At 37.5% G+C, this 23,361-nt stretch overlaps 1 protein-coding gene across 3 annotated transcripts in view; it reads right to left on the minus strand.

Annotated features, from left to right (window-relative positions):
- The window catches only part of cped1 (cadherin-like and PC-esterase domain containing 1), a 52,508-nt gene extending 29,311 nt beyond the window's left edge, over positions 1-23,197 (minus strand). Inside the window, exons 1-13 of one of the 3 annotated variants that reach the window (XM_077234671.1) lie at positions 21,902-23,197; positions 15,210-15,381; positions 11,314-11,408; positions 10,647-10,728; positions 6,529-6,613; positions 6,301-6,451; positions 4,281-4,411; positions 3,691-3,763; positions 3,443-3,598; positions 2,819-2,923; positions 2,467-2,618; positions 1,529-1,578; positions 444-630 (exon numbers count right to left, since the gene is read on the minus strand). In XM_077234671.1, coding sequence (XP_077090786.1) covers positions 444-630; positions 1,529-1,578; positions 2,467-2,618; positions 2,819-2,923; positions 3,443-3,598; positions 3,691-3,763; positions 4,281-4,411; positions 6,301-6,451; positions 6,529-6,613; positions 10,647-10,728; positions 11,314-11,408; positions 15,210-15,381; positions 21,902-22,183 — 1,721 coding nt within the window. In that variant the 5' untranslated portion in view covers positions 22,184-23,197. Of the gene's footprint in view, positions 1-443; positions 631-1,524; positions 1,579-2,466; positions 2,619-2,818; positions 2,924-3,442; positions 3,599-3,690; positions 3,764-4,280; positions 4,412-6,300; positions 6,452-6,528; positions 6,614-10,646; positions 10,729-11,313; positions 11,409-15,209; positions 15,382-21,901 lie in introns of all 3 variants that reach the window. The other 2 variants (XM_077234672.1, XM_077234673.1) reach the window with 2 other exon arrangements.
- Between the last annotated feature and the right edge of the window lie 164 nt (positions 23,198-23,361).

The raw sequence follows: 23,361 nt of genomic DNA on the forward strand, positions 1-23,361 counted from the left end.
GTGTGTGTGTGTGTGTGTGTGTGTGTGTGTGTGTGTGTGTGTGTGTGTGTGTGTGTGTGTGTGTGTGTGTGTGTGTGTGTGTGTGTGTGTGTGTGTGTGTGTGTGACTCGCCATGCATGGGAAAGCAAATTCAGAAATTAATCTGATAAATCAATCAAACGGCGAAGTGAGTTTGAGCTGACACATAAGAAGCTAGATCTGATTACCAAGAAAAAAGCAGCGACGGCACTACCGTACCGCAGACCCTTTGTTCATTGTTTCCCACCTCAAGCTGCTGTGTTTTACAACACTGACTGCACGGCTGCACAGTCCACACAGTAAAGTTTCTGTGATTTTATGCACATCAAATGAATCTCTTAAATGTACATTTGAATGCCACAATAATTAATTCTACAATCTGGCCATTGAGTTTGTGGTTATTATGCCATAAGTGTTTGGTCTACCTGGGTCCACGATGTTCGTCCAGGTGAATGTGACAGTGCGGGCTGACTGGTTCTGGCCGGATATGAATGTTGATCACATCAAATGGAACCTCGGCTCGATATTCCTTCATCCATGCGTTAAACGTCGGCATAAGGGCCATCGGAGGGTCTGTGTACAACTGCCTCAGGTGAGGATCAACACACCTCCCTTAAAACAGAAGTAAGGTGCATTTAATGGTTTTATACTGATTACCAGCGCACTGTAAAAAATAATTGTCAAAATAATTAATTGCTTTGAGTAGGGTAAACTTCAAAATTAGTTCCATCAAATTAACTTTTATGAGTATTTAGCACTTTCTTGTTCTTTTGTGTCCACGAAACTAACACACTAATTGTTTCTTTTAATTTAGACAGTTACATTTGACTGAAACTGGGCTGGGATTTCTATTTCCCAGCATGCTTTGCCATGACATTTGAAAGGGTGAGTAAATGCTAAAATTAAGTGGTATATAATGCTTTTTGTGCAAGATTAATGTTAAGTGGGACATTTAGTAGTGTTTATTGCTTTGCTATGCTAATTTAGAAGAGTTTCTGTTATGTGTTTTTTTTTTTTTTGGGTTACCATCATGTTGACGAGTGGAACATGAGCTTAGTTTGAGAACACAAATATGATAATTGTTCTAATTCACTGTACTCTAGCAATTGCTATGCCATGCTAATACTATCAAAGCATTGTGGTACCAATTAGAAAGTTAGAATTCACTGAATAATAGTTAAAGCTAGCCACAAGGCCAAAAATATTTAAGTTGAGACCTGATAATTATAAGTTAAATGTAAGAATTAGCTTACTCAAAGAGCAAATAAAATGTACGAGTACAAAATAAAAATCTGCCAGTTCTGCTTACTTAAACTTTGAATTTCTTAACTTAAAAATATTGATGTAACTGATTACCCAATGTATTTACCTAATTAGTTTTGCCAACTTCGGGTTGACTGCAGTTATCACATTGATAAATGTATTCAGTAAAAACAGTAGGTGCTTAAAAAAACAAATGTTTATTTATTATTCTAATAGTCAGGTTAATATGTTACCACATGGTACTTGCCTTTTCTTGACAGTGAATCTGATGCCTCTGGGCTCTTTGGCTCATCCAAGCTGTTGGAATTATAGAAAGTACAGCGATATTAAGTAGAAAACTCAACAAGTGCTCTAAAATGCTTTATTAATGCAGGTGATTGGAAGAATGAAACATTAGCAGTTTGTTTTCCAGGAATAGCAAAAGCTAGCATTTTATGACTTTCCCCTCCTCATTTTAACATATAAAAACAATCAGTGTTGGCTTGAAAAGGTGTCTTCATTTGTTTGAAGGAATTGACAAGATAACGATCCTTGCTGCAAGTATTCCTCAATGTAGTAAGATGCTCAACTTTGTACAACAGAGCTTTTTTTAACCATTTTTAAATGAAAGAATATGTGAAATTATGCTATTATGAAAATGCAAAAGTGTATTTGACAGTATTTATTTAATTGGAAACCATTTCAAATGTATTCTTGCCATCAAGAAATAATAATAATATGAACTAAAAGAGAATAATTCACTCAATAGGGCTTTGGAATTTCTCAAGTTTCTTTGACAGATGGTGTGCGAGAGTAAAAAAAAAAAAAAAAAAAGGATTATATAAAAGTAAGACATCAGGAGGTTTGGGAGATATTGTGTGAGAAATACTTTAAACATAAATGGCTTAAAACAGGACATCACTAAGAATGATTGAATAGAAAACAATTTGTATGAAATGTTCTCCGGACCCTTGCAGAATTTTTGCACGCCTGCAGCATAACTCATCTCATCGTTGGCGAAAGAATAAGGCTTGATGATATGACCTAGGGAATCAGCAAATGTGTCATGATGTGCAAGTATGTGTTTGTGTGTGTGTGTGTGTGTGTGTGTGTGTGTGTGTGTGTGTGTGTGTGTGTGTGTGTGTGTGTGTGTGTGTGTGTGTGTGTGTGTGTGTGTGTGTGTGTGTGTGGGTGTGTGTGTGTAACCTTTCAGTCCGATGTCTTCTCATGTAGTAAAGGCTGAGTTCTTGGAGCAGGGCCATGAGAGCTGGTCTCCATCCATAATCCTGTGCGCTGAGGGACTCTCCTTGGATTAGATCATGGCGGAGATCATCAGGAGGAGGAGATATAGGGTACAGCTGCCAACACACACACACTTGATTTATTTAACAGACAAAAATGGACAACAGGTTTATTATGCGATAAGTTAACATGGAAAGATCCTTCAAACATGATGCATGTTTGCATGTCAAATTCAATTAAATTTATGCCTGTTAGTCCATATTAAAAAACCTATATACTATAGCTAATATGAGCATATTTAAAAGTATGTCTTTACCAGCTGGAAGGGTCCTGGTCTTTTGAGGTGCTGATTAAACTGCCGCAGTAAATGCATCTCATCTGGAGGCAGACACAGACCGTTTGGCCCCTCACAGTCACCGTACTGCAGCACGAGTTCAAATAATTAGGCCACAATGATACAAACTATTGATGTGCATGGGGAAAAAATGACTATTTTACAAAGCAACAAAGAAGACAATGAAATTGAACCAAATAAATAAAAATTGACTGTTTGTAAGGCATGGGAAATTACTTATTTGACATTTTAATTCACTTTTTATTAAATAGGCCTCATTCATGAAACACAAGCAGAACAAATTATTTTGGACTGCATTGAATACATTGATTATTGCAAGAATGGGTTCATAAAATTAGTTCTACTCATGTTTCATAAATGTCCTTTTAAATGTACATATGTTTAAAATCACACAAACTCAGTGGTGGTTTTATTTTACATGGACCAAGTTGCCTCATGGGGGCAAATATGTTAAGATCTGACTGGCCGATTTTTGCATGTGCCTACATCCTCTCCAAAAAGAGTCAGGACACATAAAAAAAAAGAACTGTGTTAATTAATTAACTTGCGTTTAAAAACGTAAGGACACAGGGACGTCCGTTTTACCTTTTGGGTCTCTTCCTGCGTGCTAACAGGTGAACTGGGCTCACTGTTGCATACTGGGAAAAGCAGTTTCAGCACATCCTCCAGCATATACTCTTTGGCGATCTGTCCGTCAAAGTGAGGGTCCTTCATTCCATCAAAGTGTAGATCAGTCTGAAGCTGAGACAGAAAGTGTGTGTGTTGATATGTTGCCATCTAGTGGTCATATTGAGAGCTTGCACGGGAGATCATGGATGGGTGTTCATCCTTACCTTCACCACCACTGGACGAAGAGAAGCGTCATAGTGCAATGAGAAGGTCATTAACTGAAAACACAGCTTACACCTATAAGAACAAAAAATAAATAAATAACCACAATTTTATACATTGAGCTGATCAACATATATATTATAAAATTATATATACATTATACAGTATTGCCAAAAGTATTATTAATAAAAAGTATTATCAAATCAATGGCAAACACAGTTTTAGTCATGCATTAAAAAAAAAAAAACATGTATCAGGTTTAAATATTTTGCTAACACTTTAAAATAAAGTCAACATTAGTATTCGTCCTATGGTTCTGCAATCCAGGTTTGTTCGAGCTGCGCCCTCTACTGTACAGGTGTGAATTTACATTTCCTTCAACCTGAGGCTTTTTATCATTATTTTATTATTATTTATTAGTTTATTAAAAACAAGCAAGCACGCCCACCCCAGATGAGAAAAAGGAATGCAAAAGTAACGCAACATTACCTTCCATAAAAATAAACTAGGTAATCCAATTAGTTACTTAATGAATTTCTTTTAAAAGTAACTTTCCTCAACAATGATAACAAATAACAAGTGTGTTTGTGACCTTGGTGAAGAGCTGCTCTCTTTTGTGGATAATAGAGCAGCTTTCAGGATGTCGCTGATAACATGATTCATGTGATCGGTGGCTTGATGAGAGAGCAAAAGACCCAGTCTTTCTCTAAAGAATACCTGTAACTGAAAGAGAGAGAGAGAGAGAGAGAGAGAGAGAGAGAGAGTAGGGGGGAGAGAGAGGGAGAGAGGTCTGACGCAGTATATAAACCCGAAGATGAAGAGCATCAATAACAGAGAGATCTCATCACTCCATCATTCAGCATTCGTTCAGTCTCTCTAAACAAATTGAGCAGAACACTGCAATTTATTCATCAATACTGATTTAACAGTGACATGCATACTGCCACAGCAACTAAGACAAAAACTCTCCCACGTGTAAAACAGACGTTAACTGTCCACAAGTTTTAGGACCACCTAGTGTCACCACCTAGTGGAGATCGAGTTATAAAGGATATTTACAGTACAAATGCATTTTTCTGGGTGAACCAATTATATAGCTATAAAATAATTATTTAGAAGTCATAAACATTTCCTATTCAGCTTGTGTCATTTTTTTTATTATAATTTTGAATAGTGTTTAGCCTATGCAGTTAAAGGGATGGTTCACATTCAAGTTGTTCCAAAGCGATATATTTATTTCAAGATTCTGAAGAATGTGGGTAAACAAATATTCTTGTCCTCACTGACTTCCATAGTATATAAATAAAAATACCATGGAAGACAATGGGGACCAGAAACTGTTTGTTTACCAACATTCTACAAAATACCTTCCTTTATATTCAACAGAAGAAAGAACTTCGTGCAGGTTTGGAACAACTTGAGGGTGAGTAAATAAGGACAATTTTCATTTTGGGGTGAACCATCCCTTTAATATTAACTTAAATAAATTCCAGTGTTGTCAAGAACATCTTTGTGAACAGTAAAAATATGAAATGTATATTTGGTAGGCTAACTTTGTGAGTGATCTGTACACAGTATCATCACATGAGAGAAACCATTCCACTGTACACAGAAGCACAACAGACAGAGGAAGTTGATGAACCCAGCTGAAGAGTAATGACAGAGCAGTACCGTTAGAGTGCAGTAGAAGAACAATTGTTTATGCTTGTGAAATAACATTACTAGACCACACAAAATATGTACTAAACCATCTTAATTAGGAGCTACCATAGACATTACTCTAACCCTAACATTATTTTTAATGAAGATGACACTGAGGGGAGATTTTGTCCCAAGGACATACTGTTGCACACAAACGGTCTAAGACAGTTTTGCATTAGATTGTGATCTATATCACACGGCACACACACACACACACACACACACACACGCACACACACACACACACACACACACACACACACACACACACACACACACACACACACACACACACACACACACACACACACACACACACACACACACACACACACACAGGACCAAAAGGGAACGAGCAGACCTTTATGAAGGCTTTATAGTGATCAGCTTGTTTGTCAGGACTCTTTTATCAACCATTGAAACTCAGTAAACATGATCTGTCTCATATTAGATCTCAATATGCCCTCCAGCTGTTTACAAGACTCTGACTGAAGCCACTTCAGGAATCTGGCATTACAAACACACACACACACACACACACACACACACACACACACACACACACACACACACACACACACACACACACACACACACACACACACACACACACACAGCAATGAGAGCAGCGTTTCACAGCTGCGTGGAGGCCTAATAAACATCACATGGGGAATAAACGCTTGGCCAAGCCTTCATCATCAGTAAACTGCAGCACAGGGATACAAACTGCAATATTAAGACTAGAGACATCTCATCTGATCTGATTTAAAAAATATAAATGCTTATCAAAATAGCCAAAAGGCACCTAATAATGATTTCTAAGCTCATTTGAGTATTGACATGCAGATATTGTTTTATTTAAACTGTAATTGTTTTACAGCTTTCTCACTCAAAGGAAAATGTTTCCTTACCTCAATAGCATAACTAGTTTTATCCAGGTGGGTTTTGACCAAGGCTGTGCGATGGACGAAAGCGGTCAGCGGAGTAGCAGAGGTAACCAGGACGTATACATTTACAGTAGCATTCAGGCCCTGATTGTCTGAATGTGTGATTGGCTGCCTCCTGTAGGATAAAATCACAACAACTCTGAAGAAAAACATTTTTGGTTGGCCATTTCCCTCAGATGTGGCATGACTTACTGTTGATCTTCAGCAGTGTTTGGGGTTCCCTCTTGTGGAGATGTGGAAAAAGCACAGGCTGAAGGGTGTATGGGTAATGTCACTCCTGAGAAAAGAAAAGCAGAAGGCAGAGGAGGATAGAGTCAGGCACATTGATTTCCTCTGTGAGGAAGACACATAGCACATGCATCGACATGAAGGCCAAAACGACTTCAATTCTTTCCACAAAGACCTCCAGACATCTGTCTAGAGATCCCACATTAGCGAATCGTTGAGTCTCACCAGGTTTCTCACATGCAGGTTTTGCTTCTGTGATAAATAAACTGAAGCTCTGCTCCATAACATAGTGAGCTGCCTGCTTTACTGCTAACCGTCAACACCAAGCAGCCTCATAACCTCATAAGTGATTGATTTTGGACACACTACATAGGCAGAAAGTGCAAAACTAACATGAAGCGTACAAGAGACTTGATTATTTAAATAGAATTTGACATTAGCATGTTGCTAACAGCAAGCTAGTCATAAAAAGCTCACAAATATTAGGTAAAAATGATAATTTTTAAAAAGTTAAAAGTAATTAACGTTTTCCTCGCTTCATCTGCCATGTTAGAATGACTTTCAATGTCGCAATGCATTCCTTTCTCCACGAAAAGGTGTGCAATTCTGCCTCAAAATTTCGTTAAAACAAGGTAGGTCTCTTATGCTCACCAAGGCTGAATTTATTCGTTCAAAAATACAGTAAAAACAGTAATACTGTGAATATTAAAATTTAAAATAACCGAATAACTTTAGAAATCATTCCAATATGCTGAGTCAGTGCTCAAAAAACATTTCTTCTTCTTCTTCTTATTATTATTATTATTATTATTATTATCAATGTTAAACACAGTTGTGCTGCTTAATATTTTTGTGGATACCATGACACATTTTTTTCATAATTCTTTGATTAATAAAAAGTTAAAAAGTACAGCATTTATCTGAAATGTTGTTTGTAACAGTGCAAAAGACTATGGTCAATTTAAACGGTAGTATGTTTTGCATTATGGACACATTCTCAACACATATCTTCATTCCAGGGCCGGCGCCACGGGGGGGCGTGAGGGGGCGACGCCCCCTCAACGGGACTCTCCCGCCCCCTCAGATCACCATGAATGTAAACGGGATTTTACTGTTAAAATATGCTATTTAAAAATCACATTTTGCCAATTACATTTTCACATTTTCGTGAATATTAACCTAAATTTATATTTTAGTTAGCCCTTTCACTCGTAAGTTTAAAATATTCTAACTGACCACCCAGCGTGAGTTTTTCAAGGCGACCGTTATTTAGAACCTGTCGCTTTAATGTTTCCATGGTGACGCGTCATTGCTTGTCACGTGACAGAGCGCAACCGCAACACAGCGCTGAATGAATGATGATCTGCTTTTATGTCATTTTTCCTTTTTTATTCAAAATATTCACAAATGTATTAGCTATAGCATGAAACACTGATATTCCGATTGTCAAATATGTGCAAGTGGATGTGTTTTGTTGTTTGTGCGATGGGCGGCGCCATGTGGTTTGTGCCACTGCCACAGTTCAGAGAATCAGATCTGTTGGATTTACAACACGTAATTTCTCCACTAATCATGAAATACATAAGTGGCCGGTGAACTGAAGAAGAAAAGAGCAAAATGTAAAGCTACTTACAGAGTGTGTATCCAACATGTAAAACGTGTCGTCTTATTGTTATGGAAAGGATTATTATTTATTGCCGCTTCCATAGACCTTAGTGTGTTTTAAAATTTCACTGATCGAAGCGGCAACGAGCACTTTGATCACTTGATTTAAAAAAACTACACATTTCAGCGCTATAATGACTCTAATTTGACAAACGAACAAAATGAATGCTCTGCTAGTTAACTGGAGATGTTTTATTATTTGTATTGGTACAAATTGGTACATGCCGCAAAGATGTTTTAAAAAGTGGTGGGGAGAATATCGACCCTGGCAAAAAAGTGGTGACGTGCGTTAATGTGAACGCCCCCACTCGGTATTCCAGACGCCCCCTCATCAGTTCTCGGCTGGCGCCGGCTCTGCTTCATTCACTTCTGAAACTGCCAGAAGTTGGATTTTAGAGTGACATGTGCCAGACGTGACACGATAAAACAACTAGCGATAAAGGATTCCTCTTCAAAGCACATTCGCAACAAGTGATGAGTCTCAGTTCATTTTTTCAGTCTCTTCAGTTCGTATTTGTGTGGTGGTGCACAAGGCTCCATTGCTAGAGCCAGATCACGTTCCTGTGAGGCCATTTGCATTATATAGGATCATTTGATTGCAATTATAACTAACTTAATTAAATAGAAATCAAAAGTGTGTGCAGTGTGCAAATGTGTGTTTACAGGCTTCATTTCAACACATGCACAGCTCAGCATTTCTGAGTGAGAGAGTGATCTGGCACTGCTGTGCGAATGTAAATTCCTTCACTGATTCCAGTCCCTGTGTCACCATTTAATCAGAAACACACACTTGAGAAAGGATGCCACCATACCACACAACTGAAACAATGCTTAAGACCCTCAAACATCTCTACATTACACATCTCCAAACCTTGTTCAGTTAACCCACACCACACCAGCCTTGGGCCCGTTTCAAACCCCAAACCCTAATGAAACACTTGGAAAAACATCAGGATCTCTGTAACTCTGGCTTCTGCCAAAGTCCTGGTCACTCCCAAACCAAGTGTGTGAGCTATGCTGAGTTTACATTTAACTTGGTGACTGACCCGTCCATTTCATGTGTATATTTGTGCACCCTACTGTTCGCCTGCCTTCAGATATGATTATAAAGGAAGACACAACCTTGCCTGGCCAAACCCCAAACACCAGGATTCAATCATTCTTGTTTCTGTGGGCGACGGGCCAACAGGAAGAACAATATTGTTTCAGAGCCGGAGACAAAGCCTCCTTTTCTGAAGCTGGGCGGTCTTGATGCCACAGGGGCAGCGGGTGAAAAATCGATCATTATTATCACAAAAAAATAGGGACTGTTATCCTCCTCCTTTGAGGTCTTTCAGTGGTGATGACCATAATTGGTTTTAAGTAATTAAATTAAGCATGATCAAGTTCAAAGAGCTTTGTTAACACAGCCTTCCTCTGACATTTAAGAAAACTCACTATTGATCAAATTAAATGCCATTTATTATTTGCACTTACCTTTTAATATCCATGCAACAGAGAGTTGCATATCACCCTTGAAACTGACTTTTACAAGCAATTACAGAGAAAACTATAAAACACTCCAAAACACTGCTGAAAGAAGAGCTTCACTCACTCACACACAAACACACACACACACACACACACACACGCACGCACGCACACACGCACGCACGCACGTCAGTTCAATTGAGAATGGACTTTGTTTTTCCAACCAATTTAAATGATGAAACTTTATCATAAAGGGATTTGAAATCCTAATGAAAGCTAAAGGGCTCCAAAGGAGTTAGAAATTTTACCTTGGTAACTAACTGATAAGTTTAAGATGAAGTACTAAATTAAATGCAAAAATAAATATTACAAAAACTTATAACAAAAGCCCATACAATTACTAAAACTTAAATTCAAATTAAAATGAAAACTGAAAAGATGAAAAATATATAACTCAAAATATAAATAAATTCAATAATAGTATATAATTAATACTGACTTTCATTAGATGCAAAAAATGGTTCAAACTCTATAAATATATATATATATATATATATATATATATATATATATATATATATATATATATATATATATATATATATATAAAATGTTCCACAGATGAAAGTCATACAGGTTTGGAACAACATGAAGTTGAGTAAATGATGACAGAAATTTCATTTTTATGAGAACATATCCCTTTTAGTTTCTTGCAAAATGTCAATTCTTGCAAAAATATGTCATATTTAGAAGACTTGGAATATAGCGCCCATGTCACAACTTTCATGGTGAATTTTTTTTTTTTTTTAAACCCAGATCACAGGACTGCTTTTGTCCTACAAAAAAGAGAAACATGAACATTCTGCAAAACGTCTCCTTTTGTGCTCCACAGAACAAACTCAGTATCAGTGTTAAAAACTAAAAATGCCTGGAACATTCCAGCTCACCTGACAGCTGGCTGTCCGTCAAAAAGCGGCAGACTCCGCCCATGTCCAGAAACGCTCCAGCAAAGGCTGGTATTATGCTAACCTGTGTGAAGAGGTCAGAGTTTAACCAAGACCACCCTGATGGGATAGTTTAAAAACATTTAAAACAGTCTTTCGGTAATCCCTTAAGGTCCTGTGAGATGACTAACGGCCTACGAGCGAGAGCGATTTAAAAACTGACACAGTAAGTAGCAGTTGTTCTTGGATCAATTCCAGAACTATAACTGACCCAAGAAACTGGCAACAGCTGGGATATTTAAGCAAATCTGATCATTATATTAGCATTACTAAGTACAGGTTTAAAATGAATTGTTCAAGCTATTATATATTCTCTGCATTTAGAGAGTGAGCTCAGAGTCGTCGAGGAGGTTGGAATGTTTTACTGCGTCCTGGTTTCTATAAACATTCCCTTTGAACCTCTGGACCGGATCTTATTTCACATGCATATCAAACAAAAAGCATTTGGCATAAGCACTTGGCTTTTGTGTTTGATTTTCCTTCTCAGTTTCAGATCTATAACTAGCCATATTTTTTAAAATGATTGTGCATTACATTTGATCATACACAGGAATCTCTTCAAGAGCGCTGGATGTGATTTGGGTCAGATATAGGGAGTGGGTGGTCTTACCCTCTGGTGGTGCTGTGGATGGGCAAAGTTGATTTTTCGCAGGCAACTTTTTTCAGAACCCTTTAGACAAATCAAGACAGACCAGTCTCTTCCATCTGTGTTCAAGAGAGAGTATATTTAGCATTTAGGTGAAGAAATAAAGTAAGAAAAAAAAGATGGTAAGATCAGCACAGCACTGAGGAAAAAAAAACATCCCTGAATGTCCCTAAAGGGAGGTTTTTTCATATTTAGCTCACTTCTAGGGACAATGGTCCCCAACGTAAAGCTCAGTAAACACTGAAAAAGAATACAAAAACTTAAGTGAAGCTGTCTGTATTTTCATATGGAGATAAGGAAGAAAGCTTAAGGCTTGGAAAAATCTTCGTTCTAATAAGTTGTGAAGTCCTTTTGCAGTCCTAAAAATGAGCACAAAAGTGGATTACATAATGCTGTGGCAACACTAAGCGCAGTCAGGGAGAAAATGAGACGCAGCCAATTTTCCATTTGGAATAAGATTGCCTTCATGTATACTTGACATTCTTTTAACTTTTTTATTTCTTTTGTTCAGCTTTGAATTAAAAAAGGGAAGCTGATGGTTTCTATCAAGGCATCAAAGACATGTAGCCCCCTATACGGCGTACACATGCAAACATAGATGATTTATGAGTGGCGTTTTTAATTCACCAAATGCTAGACCAGAGGTTCAGATATTCAATTAGCCATCTAGCAAACACAATATGGTCGGTCCACTTGAAACAGGATATATTAAGGCACATGGGTCATATCCTGAGCTTCATTACATTACAGCTTAATTAACCGACCAAAAAAATTTAAAAAAATTAAAAAATATATACAATTATTATCGTTGTTGTTGTTGTTGTTGTTGTTAATAATAATAATAATAAATTGCAACTAACCAACCAACCAGGTTAATGTTAGGATTACAAACAATTATAGGGATAGGACTGATAAATAGGAATGTTGTTCCAAGTCCAAAAGGATGTTGATCCAGGAACGTTCAACTTGGTTAAAATTAAGTCGTTTGTGCATTTGCTATGTTTATTAATGCTTTAGAAATTTGAACCATTGTTTATTGAGCTAATAAAACTTTAAATTCTTTAGAGAGAGAGAGAGAGAAAGTGAGAGAGAGACTGGGAAAAGCACATCTGGTAGTTATTGTGGTAGTCAGCAGTGCTCCAGGAAATGGGCTGGTGTGTATTTGGCATAAAGTCCAAACATTTGTGTCTGAGTGCCGTCCCAGCCAGCCCAAACAACAGGAAGTACTGTTTATAGCCAAAGGGTATCATGGGAAATCAGCTCTCATGTGCCTCCTGATATGATCATGATAATTTCAGCTCATTCTATACAAATAATGCTGTTAACAGCACATCCTTTCTAATCAATTCCATGCATTTTAATTATTCTGCTTCACGGTTTTCCCATGGTTTCCAGTGGAGTTCCAGGTCAAAGCCTAGACAACAGCCTGTGGCTGCTGCATACTAAACAGCCAACAGTTAATTTAGCATCTCCGTTAGTCTGTACTGACTATATAACTGTACTGACTATATAACTGTCATCACATGAGAATCTAATCAAACACTTTACACACATATACAATATCTTAGATGTTTAATGGGCCAGTAATGGAATAGCACTGGAAAGCCCACTGATGCCTCCAGCGTTCTTGGCATTGAGATGAGTGTTTTATCAGTAGCGCATCTGTCTATGTTTCTGGTAAAGTTGTTTGGGTGGAGCTTCTGGCCTGATGACCTCAAAGTTTTTGATGTGGTTGGCAGGCCTGACCGTAAATCTCACTGACAGCTGTTGACAACCTGTCTTAGTCCGCATCAGCAGACAAACACCTGCTCAGTTTCTCATATAATACACATGGACATACTTGCATGGCCTCATAAAATGAATATAAAATTAAATTAAATTAAACAATTAAATCAAATTAAATAATGAAGTGGCATCCAAAAAAAGAAAGTTTGAATAATAAAAGTAAATGCATTTATAATGTTACAAAAGATTTCTCTATCAAATAAATGCAGTTCCTTTGAATTTTCTATTAATCAAAGAATCCTGTAAAAACTCTAGGTCTGGGTAAAACATCTCATTCATGCTGATATCATAATTTATTAGTCATTCAAAGTATAACATATAATCATGTATACTAAATTGGACAAATGGAAAATAGAGGCATTTTCATTAGTAGACTGACATTTAGGCCTCACTGTATTTTGTTTGTATTTATTCACCCAGAATAATGTGTCATTACGTCATTCATTCAGCAAATGTGGTTTTCGAAAGGACTTAAAAAACAGTTATGTAAAAAACATTATTGTTTATTTTTTAAGAAAGGGCTAAAAATCACATTTAACTACCTCAATTTGTGGTAATGAAGTTGTATAATACTAGTTTATGCATCAATATAAATATCAGGATGAATTATGACATAACCAAGTATCAATGGCCGATGCTATTTAAGTGAAAGACACTTTCAGAAAACGAAACTGCACAGTTCGCTAGAGAGGCCTCCATCTCAATCACCTCTCTGTGTCCAGCCACAACCTGGAGGAGGTGGGTAGGAGGGTCATAGGACGCCAGCTGGGAACATAAAGGGACCAAATTAACCCCTGAATCACCTGATGCTGGACGTGAACAACAAACCTCTGAGATCATGAGCTAGCAGCACACAACAGTGCAGTTCATTATGACTCTCTGGAATACTTAATTCTGATTGGTCAATCGCAGCATTCTGCAGTCAAATATTTTTGTATAGTGACCACTCAACTATATTTGACTGTGTCCCTAGATGGATACCAATCAATGATACCTCAACACAATAAACACACAACAAGAAGACACACACACAGCAACCAAGTGACAGTTGGCTATGTTGAAATACTCGCATACTATGTACTATACAATATGTGCTGTGTACTGCGTACTACATTTTTTTTGAAACACTATGCAGTATTCAAAAATAAACATTTCAAACAGAAGCATGCTACATTGACAAGTGTCAATCTTGAAAATGTACAATTACTTATCATTTTTTTTTGCATAAAACAAATATTCAGTTCAATCAAAGAAAGGAAAGACAACAAACAACAATTGACATATATATATAAAGTTAAATTGTGCAATCGATATTAATTCCAGTTCATTCTTCACATTAGAAATGGAAAAAGTCAAGTTCATTGCAAAAGTCAAGAGCATTGCATTTGCACCGTGCTTTGGTTGTATACTACACATTTTTGAATGTAGTAGTTCACTGCAGACATTCCATGCATCAAGAAAATTTGCATACTGTGACACAAGGTTCAAAAATAGAAGTTGGTAGCATGCCAGTCCAAACATACCCAATCTGTCCTGAGCCCATACAGTTTATGCATGCATATGTGTGCTATGTTCTGAACAGCATATTAACATCATACTCTTACCATTTTAAGTATGCATTATGTATTCTGTGCATCATATGCACAAAATGTTCAGTATGCATAATTAAACATAGATATCCTATTACATATATGTGCAGTGACAATACACTCAATAGAATACTATATCCCATAATGCAATGAACTTTCTTGAGCTTACATTTTGGCAAAAAAGGTTGGCAAAAAAAGTTTGGCAAAAAAAAAAAAACATAAGTACTTCAGCCATGATTTAACACAATTGAATTAAAAATGCTACATTTACACATTTACAGAACAGCATATTAGAGATGACAAATAGATGTTACTAGCTAAATGAGGTAATGTGACAACCATGTAGATTACTATAGTTTGAGGTGTTCACTGTTGCACTAGAAGACAAAACTAGGCAGCATTCAGTGTACTGTTTACTGTGCAGTAAGTATGCTAGGTAATATAACCTGGATTTACACACAAAAGGGCATGATGTCTCTCACTCACCTCTTCTGTCCTGTCTGAGTGAGGCGCTGGTCTCTGCATAACGGGCCTGATCCACTCGATACCCCTGCTGCTGTAGGACTCTCTGGTACAACTGGACCTCAGTGTCCGTCGGAGCATGTTGGCCTGTCAGAATAATGGCTTTTCCCACACAGCTGTGTTTAGAATGATGCACCTGGGAGAGAAAGAAAAGAGGAACTGATTAGCAACTACACTTTTGAATATACATTTGAATATATATGGTTACTTCCTTTACAACTTTAAAATTTTACAATAAACTTGATTTGTAAGTTACAAATTCTCCATGAAGTTCATAAAAGTATGGAGTCAAATCCATGCAACATATATTTGCAAAACACTAAAGTATTGTAAAATGTATGGTGCCTTGCTCTGTTGTGATCTGCATCTGGATCTGAAGACATCACCTCGAGGGAGGTGTGGCCAGGCTCACTGAACACACCCCAGTTCCGTGACTCCACCCCCACATCAAAACAATGCCATAAAGTGAAACGCAGACAAAAGTGAAGCGCAAAGGGGAAACGGTCTCAAGAGCTCACATTTGACTGAAATGCAGAATAAAAGGAGCATTGAAAACGAATTAGTAGGTATGGCCATGGAAAATTTGTGTTGCAAAATCATTGCTGCTAAAAATCTGTTGCAGAGATAAAATTGGAACAAAGTTCTTAAGCTTCTTTTATAACTGTCATTGATTTTTGCAATTAATTCTATCTTTAATTTCGCTCTATTTTATTTTTATTTTGTGAATCTTTTTTTTAAATCTCGATACTTCATTTTTCTTTTACTTTATTGTTTCGCAAATCTTTTTGGCATCGATTTGACTCCATATAACAGGTCTCAAACAATCCTCTGGATTTGTCACATGTGAGGATCACAACACCAGGGGCTAATCAGAAAGGCAGCTAAGCGTTTCAAAAGTACCCATAATGCAGTGTAGCGTGGTAATGACCTCTGTGGGCCGTCAGGTACGGAGGAGGGCTGAACCCTGTTTTCTCTGAGAGCAGGATTAGATCAGAGTAGACTTTAGATCCCTGGACATATTCAGAGTTTCAGGTGATGGCAACTGCACAGGAGAACTGTGGCATACGGTTTAGTTTAGCATCAGAGGAAAGTTTGACAGCATGAGTCTTGTTAAATGTCATTAAACATAGCACACGATCATCCAGTTCCATGTTGCGTAACAGATTCAGAGGAACATTGCGTTATTTGGGCAGAGCGTGCGACTGAGGAAGGGAGGGGAGCGTTTCCTCTCCTTCAGCATGGATGATACCGATTCCTTTTCTTTGCTCTCTGTATGTGTTCATCTTTTTCTGCAGTCGTGCTGTGCTGATCTTTCTCGCTCTCTCTCAGTGGTCCACTCCTCTGCTTGTAACTATTTCCATCTGGGAGCTCAGCCACATTAATGAAAGGGTCCTAAATGGCCAAGTCAACCCCTGCACCCCATTATTTGCTCATTTAGTTCTCAAAAGAGACTCTTTACTATGGCTCATACACATGTTAAGAATAAAATAAAAAACCCTAAACAACTTTGACAAATCATTATAAGAGAATATTGTGTGTAGCAACAATAATAATAATAATAATAATAACATAATAAAAGGGTTAGTTATGCATTAAGTAATATTTATATTCAAATATTTTCTAATTAGATTTAGGAATTATATTGACATATCATAATTACAATAATAACAACAACATTATTATTATTATACTGATAACATATTTACACTATGCCATATCTAAAGACGTTGACCATTAAAACCATCTAAAAAAACACCCTGGCAACTCCCTAGCAACTGCATAGCAACACCCTAGCATTGTGATGGTGAGTTTTGCATGGGGCGACACCACTAAAAATCTATTTTATTTTATTTTCACACACTAGAATTCCAACTTCATCACTAACTTAAAAGAAACAAGAGGCATCTCATGTCCATTCATACTTAGTTTCCCACTCTTTCTTCCCCACGTCTCCCAGTCTGTCTCTCCTCCTCCAATCTGCTCCCTCTCTCTTCCCCCTCTGTGAGACCTCAGGCTGCAGACGCTAATCTAAAACATGCAATTACTGGACTGCATTCATTTCACCCTCCGTGTCTGCGACCCAAGACACAAACATCATTACTTCATTAAAGCGCTGCCTAAAACAGCCCAGTGCTCAAAGGAAGTAATAACAACCAATAAGAAACGTCTCATGAAGAAAGAGGGAAATAAAAAGGAAGTTGGGAGGGAGATGAATATATATATATATATAAACCCAAAGAGCTGAGAGAGCAGAATGATACATTAACTTTAATAAGATCTGAAATTAAATCAGCTATACACAAAACATTAAATCCTCTCAGGGAAATCTTGCTTTAATTCCCACCACATAAAAACAGGAGATGAATATACACATACATATTAATTTAGTCCTCTGGTGCAGGGATCTGTGAAAACAGTCACAGCTGAAATTGCTCTTTCGTGGGAAAGCATCCGCTTTTGCTTGCTAACTTGGAGATGATGAACAAGCAGAGGTCATTTTAAACAGGAACTAGAGGCTTGAATGAAAATGTATGAGAGGTTTTTTTTTGTTTTTTTTTGTTTTTTTAAGGGATATCGTATGTGGGTATGAGAGAGACAGTGTTTTTGGTATGTGCAACTAAACTCCAAAAGTATGTGGACTAAAAATAATGCTACTATCTTTAGAGGTCATCCTACTGTCTCCAAAGGGTCATGCATTTTATGACCCACATGCAGAAAAACATGCAAAGACATGCGTGCACGCATGCAATGCTGAAACAAATCACATGCTCATACTTATACTTATAAAAAAGGGTCACAAGTGCTGTGTACAATACAAAGAAACAAATCTAAGCAGCACAACATCTGTACTCAAATTCAAACAACTCAATCCGCACATGCCCCCTGACACAATAAACATGATAAAGAACAGACCACCCTGATAGACACTATGCAGAAATCCAACGCATTCCCCTTACAATAAAGTGTGCTGGTACTGACGGTTTCAGATGCTACATTTTTAGTTGTGAGGACAACCAAAACATTAAGTGTTCTAGTAAAGCCAGAGTAAATCACCCAAAAGTTTTTGAGTGGTCAGGATAACACTTTGGGAGTTAATGTCCTTGCCAAAATACCATTATCATCTCAAACTCTGCTCTGTTTCCTTATACTCAATGTGGAAAGGCAATCCAAACAAAATTGCCATCTTATCATTATTAAAGTGCTCACACGCATCAGAGCAATGGCATTTCAAAAATTAACTTGCACAAACAATTAATACAGACAAGGTTTTCTCACAATAAACTGTAGTATGTAAACATTTACGTCAAAATGGAAAATTATCTGTGAATTCAAAGCAATCATGCCTATAAAAATCCGATGGATGTCACATTTAGATTCAATATTATTTTTGGTTACACACAGACACTCTACTAACTACAAGTAACTTTGCATACATGTCAACTAACTCTCATTGGAGAATTAGACTGTATTAGACTGAGTAGACTGTTAGGTTTAGAGTTCGGATAAGTTGACATGTAGTTGCAAAGTTACTTATAGTCAGTAGAATGTCTAAAGTGGACTGTTGAAATAAAGTGTTACCTTATTAGTGTTAGTGCTACTTTTATTCTTCTAAAAAACGTTTTGCAGAGAAAAAGCCCCTGTAATCCAGATTCAATATTTGAACACAGTGCAAAGCGCAGCTGGGTTGGGTTAACGCGTCCTAGACTTCAAGAGACCGCTTGAGATGTGGAAAGGAGAGCGAAAACAAAATGTGGGTTCTGTTAGTATTCAAAGGAGACCTCAAACTCTGCTTGTCCATGAAAAGTGAATGGTTTACTTGGCTAAACATTTGGCATTGACTCAACATTTTATTCAAGCCCACCACAAACTACTTCTCCCTGTTTTTCTGCGCTTTCCTCGTTTCTTCCTCCCCCTCCACAAATACCTCTCCCTCTCTCTCTCTGTGCCACTCTGGATGAGGGTTTCTGTTTCCACTGGCTCCGTGGATAAGGTTCAGAGGTTAATCATGGCTGTCGAGAGGCCCCTATATATAAAAATAACCCTTTTTTACTCTCTCTCCTAGAGACGTATTTGAACGCAAACCACATCAAACACATAACATACCAAACACGCCTCTATGCCACATCTAGACCCTCCAAAACAATGCAACGCATGGTGTAGAAAAGAAGTGCATGCTACTTGCTGACCTCCTGTACTTGTCCTCTCCCCACACAGCCAAAAAGGCAGACAATAAACTCTCAGCATACTTACACGGACACTTTGGGGAGCGTTCAGGCCAACAGAGACGGAGTGCAGTTGTTCGTGCAAACCGCAGGCCTAATATAGACTATAACATGAATAGCATGTGCTAGGTTAAACTGTCTCCTGACAGCAATGTCACAGCAGAGGTTTGACCTCTTGAGGCCTTTTATACTGCATTCATGAATAATGTTTTATTAATTCATTCAATTTATATACATTTACGCTGTAAAATTATGAATGTTAAATATTCTACATATTTTTCAGTATTACATATTTTAATTATGCATTCAATTTAATTATTATATTAGGCTATATTATTGTATATGCCTATTATTATATTATATCATATTATATTATATATATATATATATATATATATATATATATATATATATATATATATAAAAAATAAAGTGTAGATTCTGTGAGATTAGTATGTGATTACTACCGTCCAACTGGCTGCTAAAGTGTGATGTCTAAAGTGTGGTTCATATTAGCCTGACATATGGCAGCAGTCAAAGTAGTTATTCACATTCACTCTGTGTGTGTGTGTGTGTGTGTGTGTGTGTGTGTGTGTGTGTGTGTGTGTGTGTGTGTGTGTGTGTGTGTGTGTGTGTGTGTGTGTGTGTGTGTGTGTGTAAACATTAGGAGTTAATCAGCTGAGAGTGAATGCAATTGTGCGATTCTGGATCACAACCAGGCGGACTCCAGTCCAAAAGCACAGACAGAAGTGACTTCGTTAACATGAATGTCCGTCCTCCGTTAGTTTCTAGGGGCAACAAGACAGCAATGGTTTTTGGGATGGGAATTTTTCACTTTTCACAGTATGCACAGCAACCATGGGAATAGGCACTTTGTTCAAATGAGCATTATTAATAATGTAATATGACATTATGGTCATTCATACAAGCATTTTAGTGTTGCTTATTCTTGTTGTTATGAAGTATAAAATTTCTAAACACAAAACAAATCCCCAGAATCATTAATTCGACGAGACAAACTCCCACATACTCACAAAAATATTTGCAATAACAAGTCATGATGCCCACAATTGCACTAGGTAATTCTTCAGTTCCGGCACAAGTCTGTTACCTACGATACGATACCTACGATATACGATACGATACCTACGATACGATAAACCTACGATACGATAAATGATGACGATTTATATGGCAGCACCAGACACTACAGGGCACCGTCCGGTCTCCAAACACATCAGAGAGCCACTGAGGGTCACACAGACTGATAAATCTATCCGACTGAAGACACACACACACACACACGCACACACACACACACACACACACACACACAGCTGTCATGGGTCTCAGTGTATACTTCCTGCTCGGAGTTAGTTAGTGTGGGATTATCGGAAGGCATACTCCCGCATCCATGGCTTAAAACTAAACCTCTCTCACCTCTCATTGCTTTCCTGCCCTCATCTTCTGCCTCACTGACCCTATTTTCTCTCTCTCACACACTTGTCCATGTTTTGCGCATTCTTTCACTCTCACATGCACATATGCTCTACCCTCCTCCTCATAATACAAAAGTCAGAAATAAACCAGTGGCTCGGCATCCTACATGACAGACGTTCTTTATTCCTGGCATCTCTCCTCAGATCTTTCTATCCCTTACTGACATAACACTTCCCCGCAGAAGTCAATCATCCCTGCTTGGACAAAAGCATGCATGCACTCATAAATAACCCCTCCTTCATGAGCTCTCTTAAACCAATGAATGTCCAGCCTTGAGTTTCTACTCCTAAAATACCACCAACAAAGACACCCATCATAAATAAACAATACACACTGATTATTTTTAACCAGGGGTTTCATGCTAAAGGGGGGAAGACAAGTATCCCAACGCAACAGCTTTGCGCTGATGAGATCTTTGAAGTGACGTTTTTGATTTGGACAACATTTGTAACACAGCTGAAGTCCAGTGACATCCATTATACAGCACTGGAAATACTATTTCAAGTTTATTTTTCATAGGCTGTATATCAAACTATATGCATCCACTACGAAAATAAAAGCCAAATGGCAATTAAAAAAGATTTAATTTAAATTTAAATGCATAAATAAAACAATACATTAAATTATTACATTTAAATGTATTAATGCTGTTATTGCTAATTTTTTTTCAGTATTATAAATGACTAATGATAAAAAAAAATTTAATACATGAATAATACAATACATTTTAAAATAATACGGTAATACTATACGAGTACTAAATAATATAAATATTGTTCAGTATTATATCTTAAATATTTGTATTTCTAATTTTCTATATTGTAAAATTATTTTGTAATATTAATTCCATAATAATAATAGGCTACTAATAATATTGTTGTTGTTGCTATTATTATAGGCAATGATGAAATAATGAACTTTTGGTTTACTTACAAAACCAAGATGTGATGCTTCTAGTAGAGATATGAGTCTCTCTGGGTCTTTGAGTAGCAGTTTATACTCAAACACCGCTGATTTGTTCCTTTTGTCCCGTTGACAGGACTTGAACTCAGATCTGTCCCGGTCCATAGTTACAGTGTGGTAAAACACCCCGACCGCTATCCCCAACAGCAGAACGGGACCCGTGCAGCATCTCCGGCGGAGCGTCCAGATCCCACGGAAAAGCATTCCCACTTCTGCACAAACGTTCCTGGATAGAGTCAAGAGACATACCATTGGGAATGTGCGTTTGGTCCCCACATCATCCCTAAGGATCACGGTGCGCAGTCAAACGACAAGCGCTCAAACGCGCAGTTCAGGAATACGAAGCGCAAATATCTGAAGACGCTTCCTGACATGATCATGAAAATCTTGAACTAATTCGACGCGCATCAGAGCTGGTGGTAAAGTGTCGTTTCAACGGTCCGGGTGTCAAAGCAGTGAAAAGTTTCTATGAAGTCTTCTTTTTTTTTTTTCTCAAAGCTGCGTAGCCCCACGGTTGATTAAAAACACTCCCGAGCAGCGGAACCTCATGACTGAGAGTAATGATACGCCTCCTTCACGCTGAGCGCGCGCCTGCCTTCCTTTACCAAACCGCTGTAAACTTATGAATTCGAATAGGTGTCTCAAACATATTAAACTTAAAGGCCTGTCCGTATGTTAGCGGTCATTTTCCAGTATTTTTTTAATTGTTGGTCAACGTAGACGAGCGTCTGACATCAATGACCGTTGCGTCGCTTCTCACTATTTTTAGGTCTCGCGCGCGCATACGGTTTTTAAAAAATAGTTAAATCACCCTAACTTTTAAAAACGCGTCTCGTCACCATTTCGTCTAGCTGTTGAAATGGAAACCACCCTAGGAGACACTGTTTAAGTTAAATCCAGCAAAAAAGAATGTTTGGGTTTTTGCTTTTGCTTTAAGTGCGCACCTGGTTTGCGTTAACCCATTTATTCCCAACATTTTCCCAGATAAGTGTGCACATGTGCAATTTAGTCTTTGAATAGCCCAATGAAACAAAATAAATTGCTATTCTGATACATACATATTACACACATCTCAGTTGTGTGCAGATAGGAATGTTTATTTTTAATTTATTTAAAGGAGCAACACTCCATTTTACCATTTACTAAAGAATTAGTAGTGACCGCTGACATGATTACATGTATTGTGGTCATGATTTATGTGACAGCAACTTTTATAATAAATTAATATGCAAGGACCCTTACATATAATATATAATTTACACTTGCCATGCAAAATGTTCACATGAGTCTGAACTTTAAAGTTCACAATAACACAGTAAATGTTGGCCACAAATTAAATTAGTTCATATGAAGAGAACAGCATATTTTCCCTAACTAAAACCAGAGGGCACTGATTGGTTGATGGGAGTGTTGTTCCACGACTGAAAGGT

Source organism: Siphateles boraxobius, unplaced genomic scaffold (assembly GCF_051911475.1).
Source record: "Siphateles boraxobius isolate OS27281-9 unplaced genomic scaffold, OSU_SipBor_1 19, whole genome shotgun sequence".
Lineage (NCBI taxonomy): Eukaryota > Metazoa > Chordata > Actinopteri > Cypriniformes > Leuciscidae > Siphateles > Siphateles boraxobius.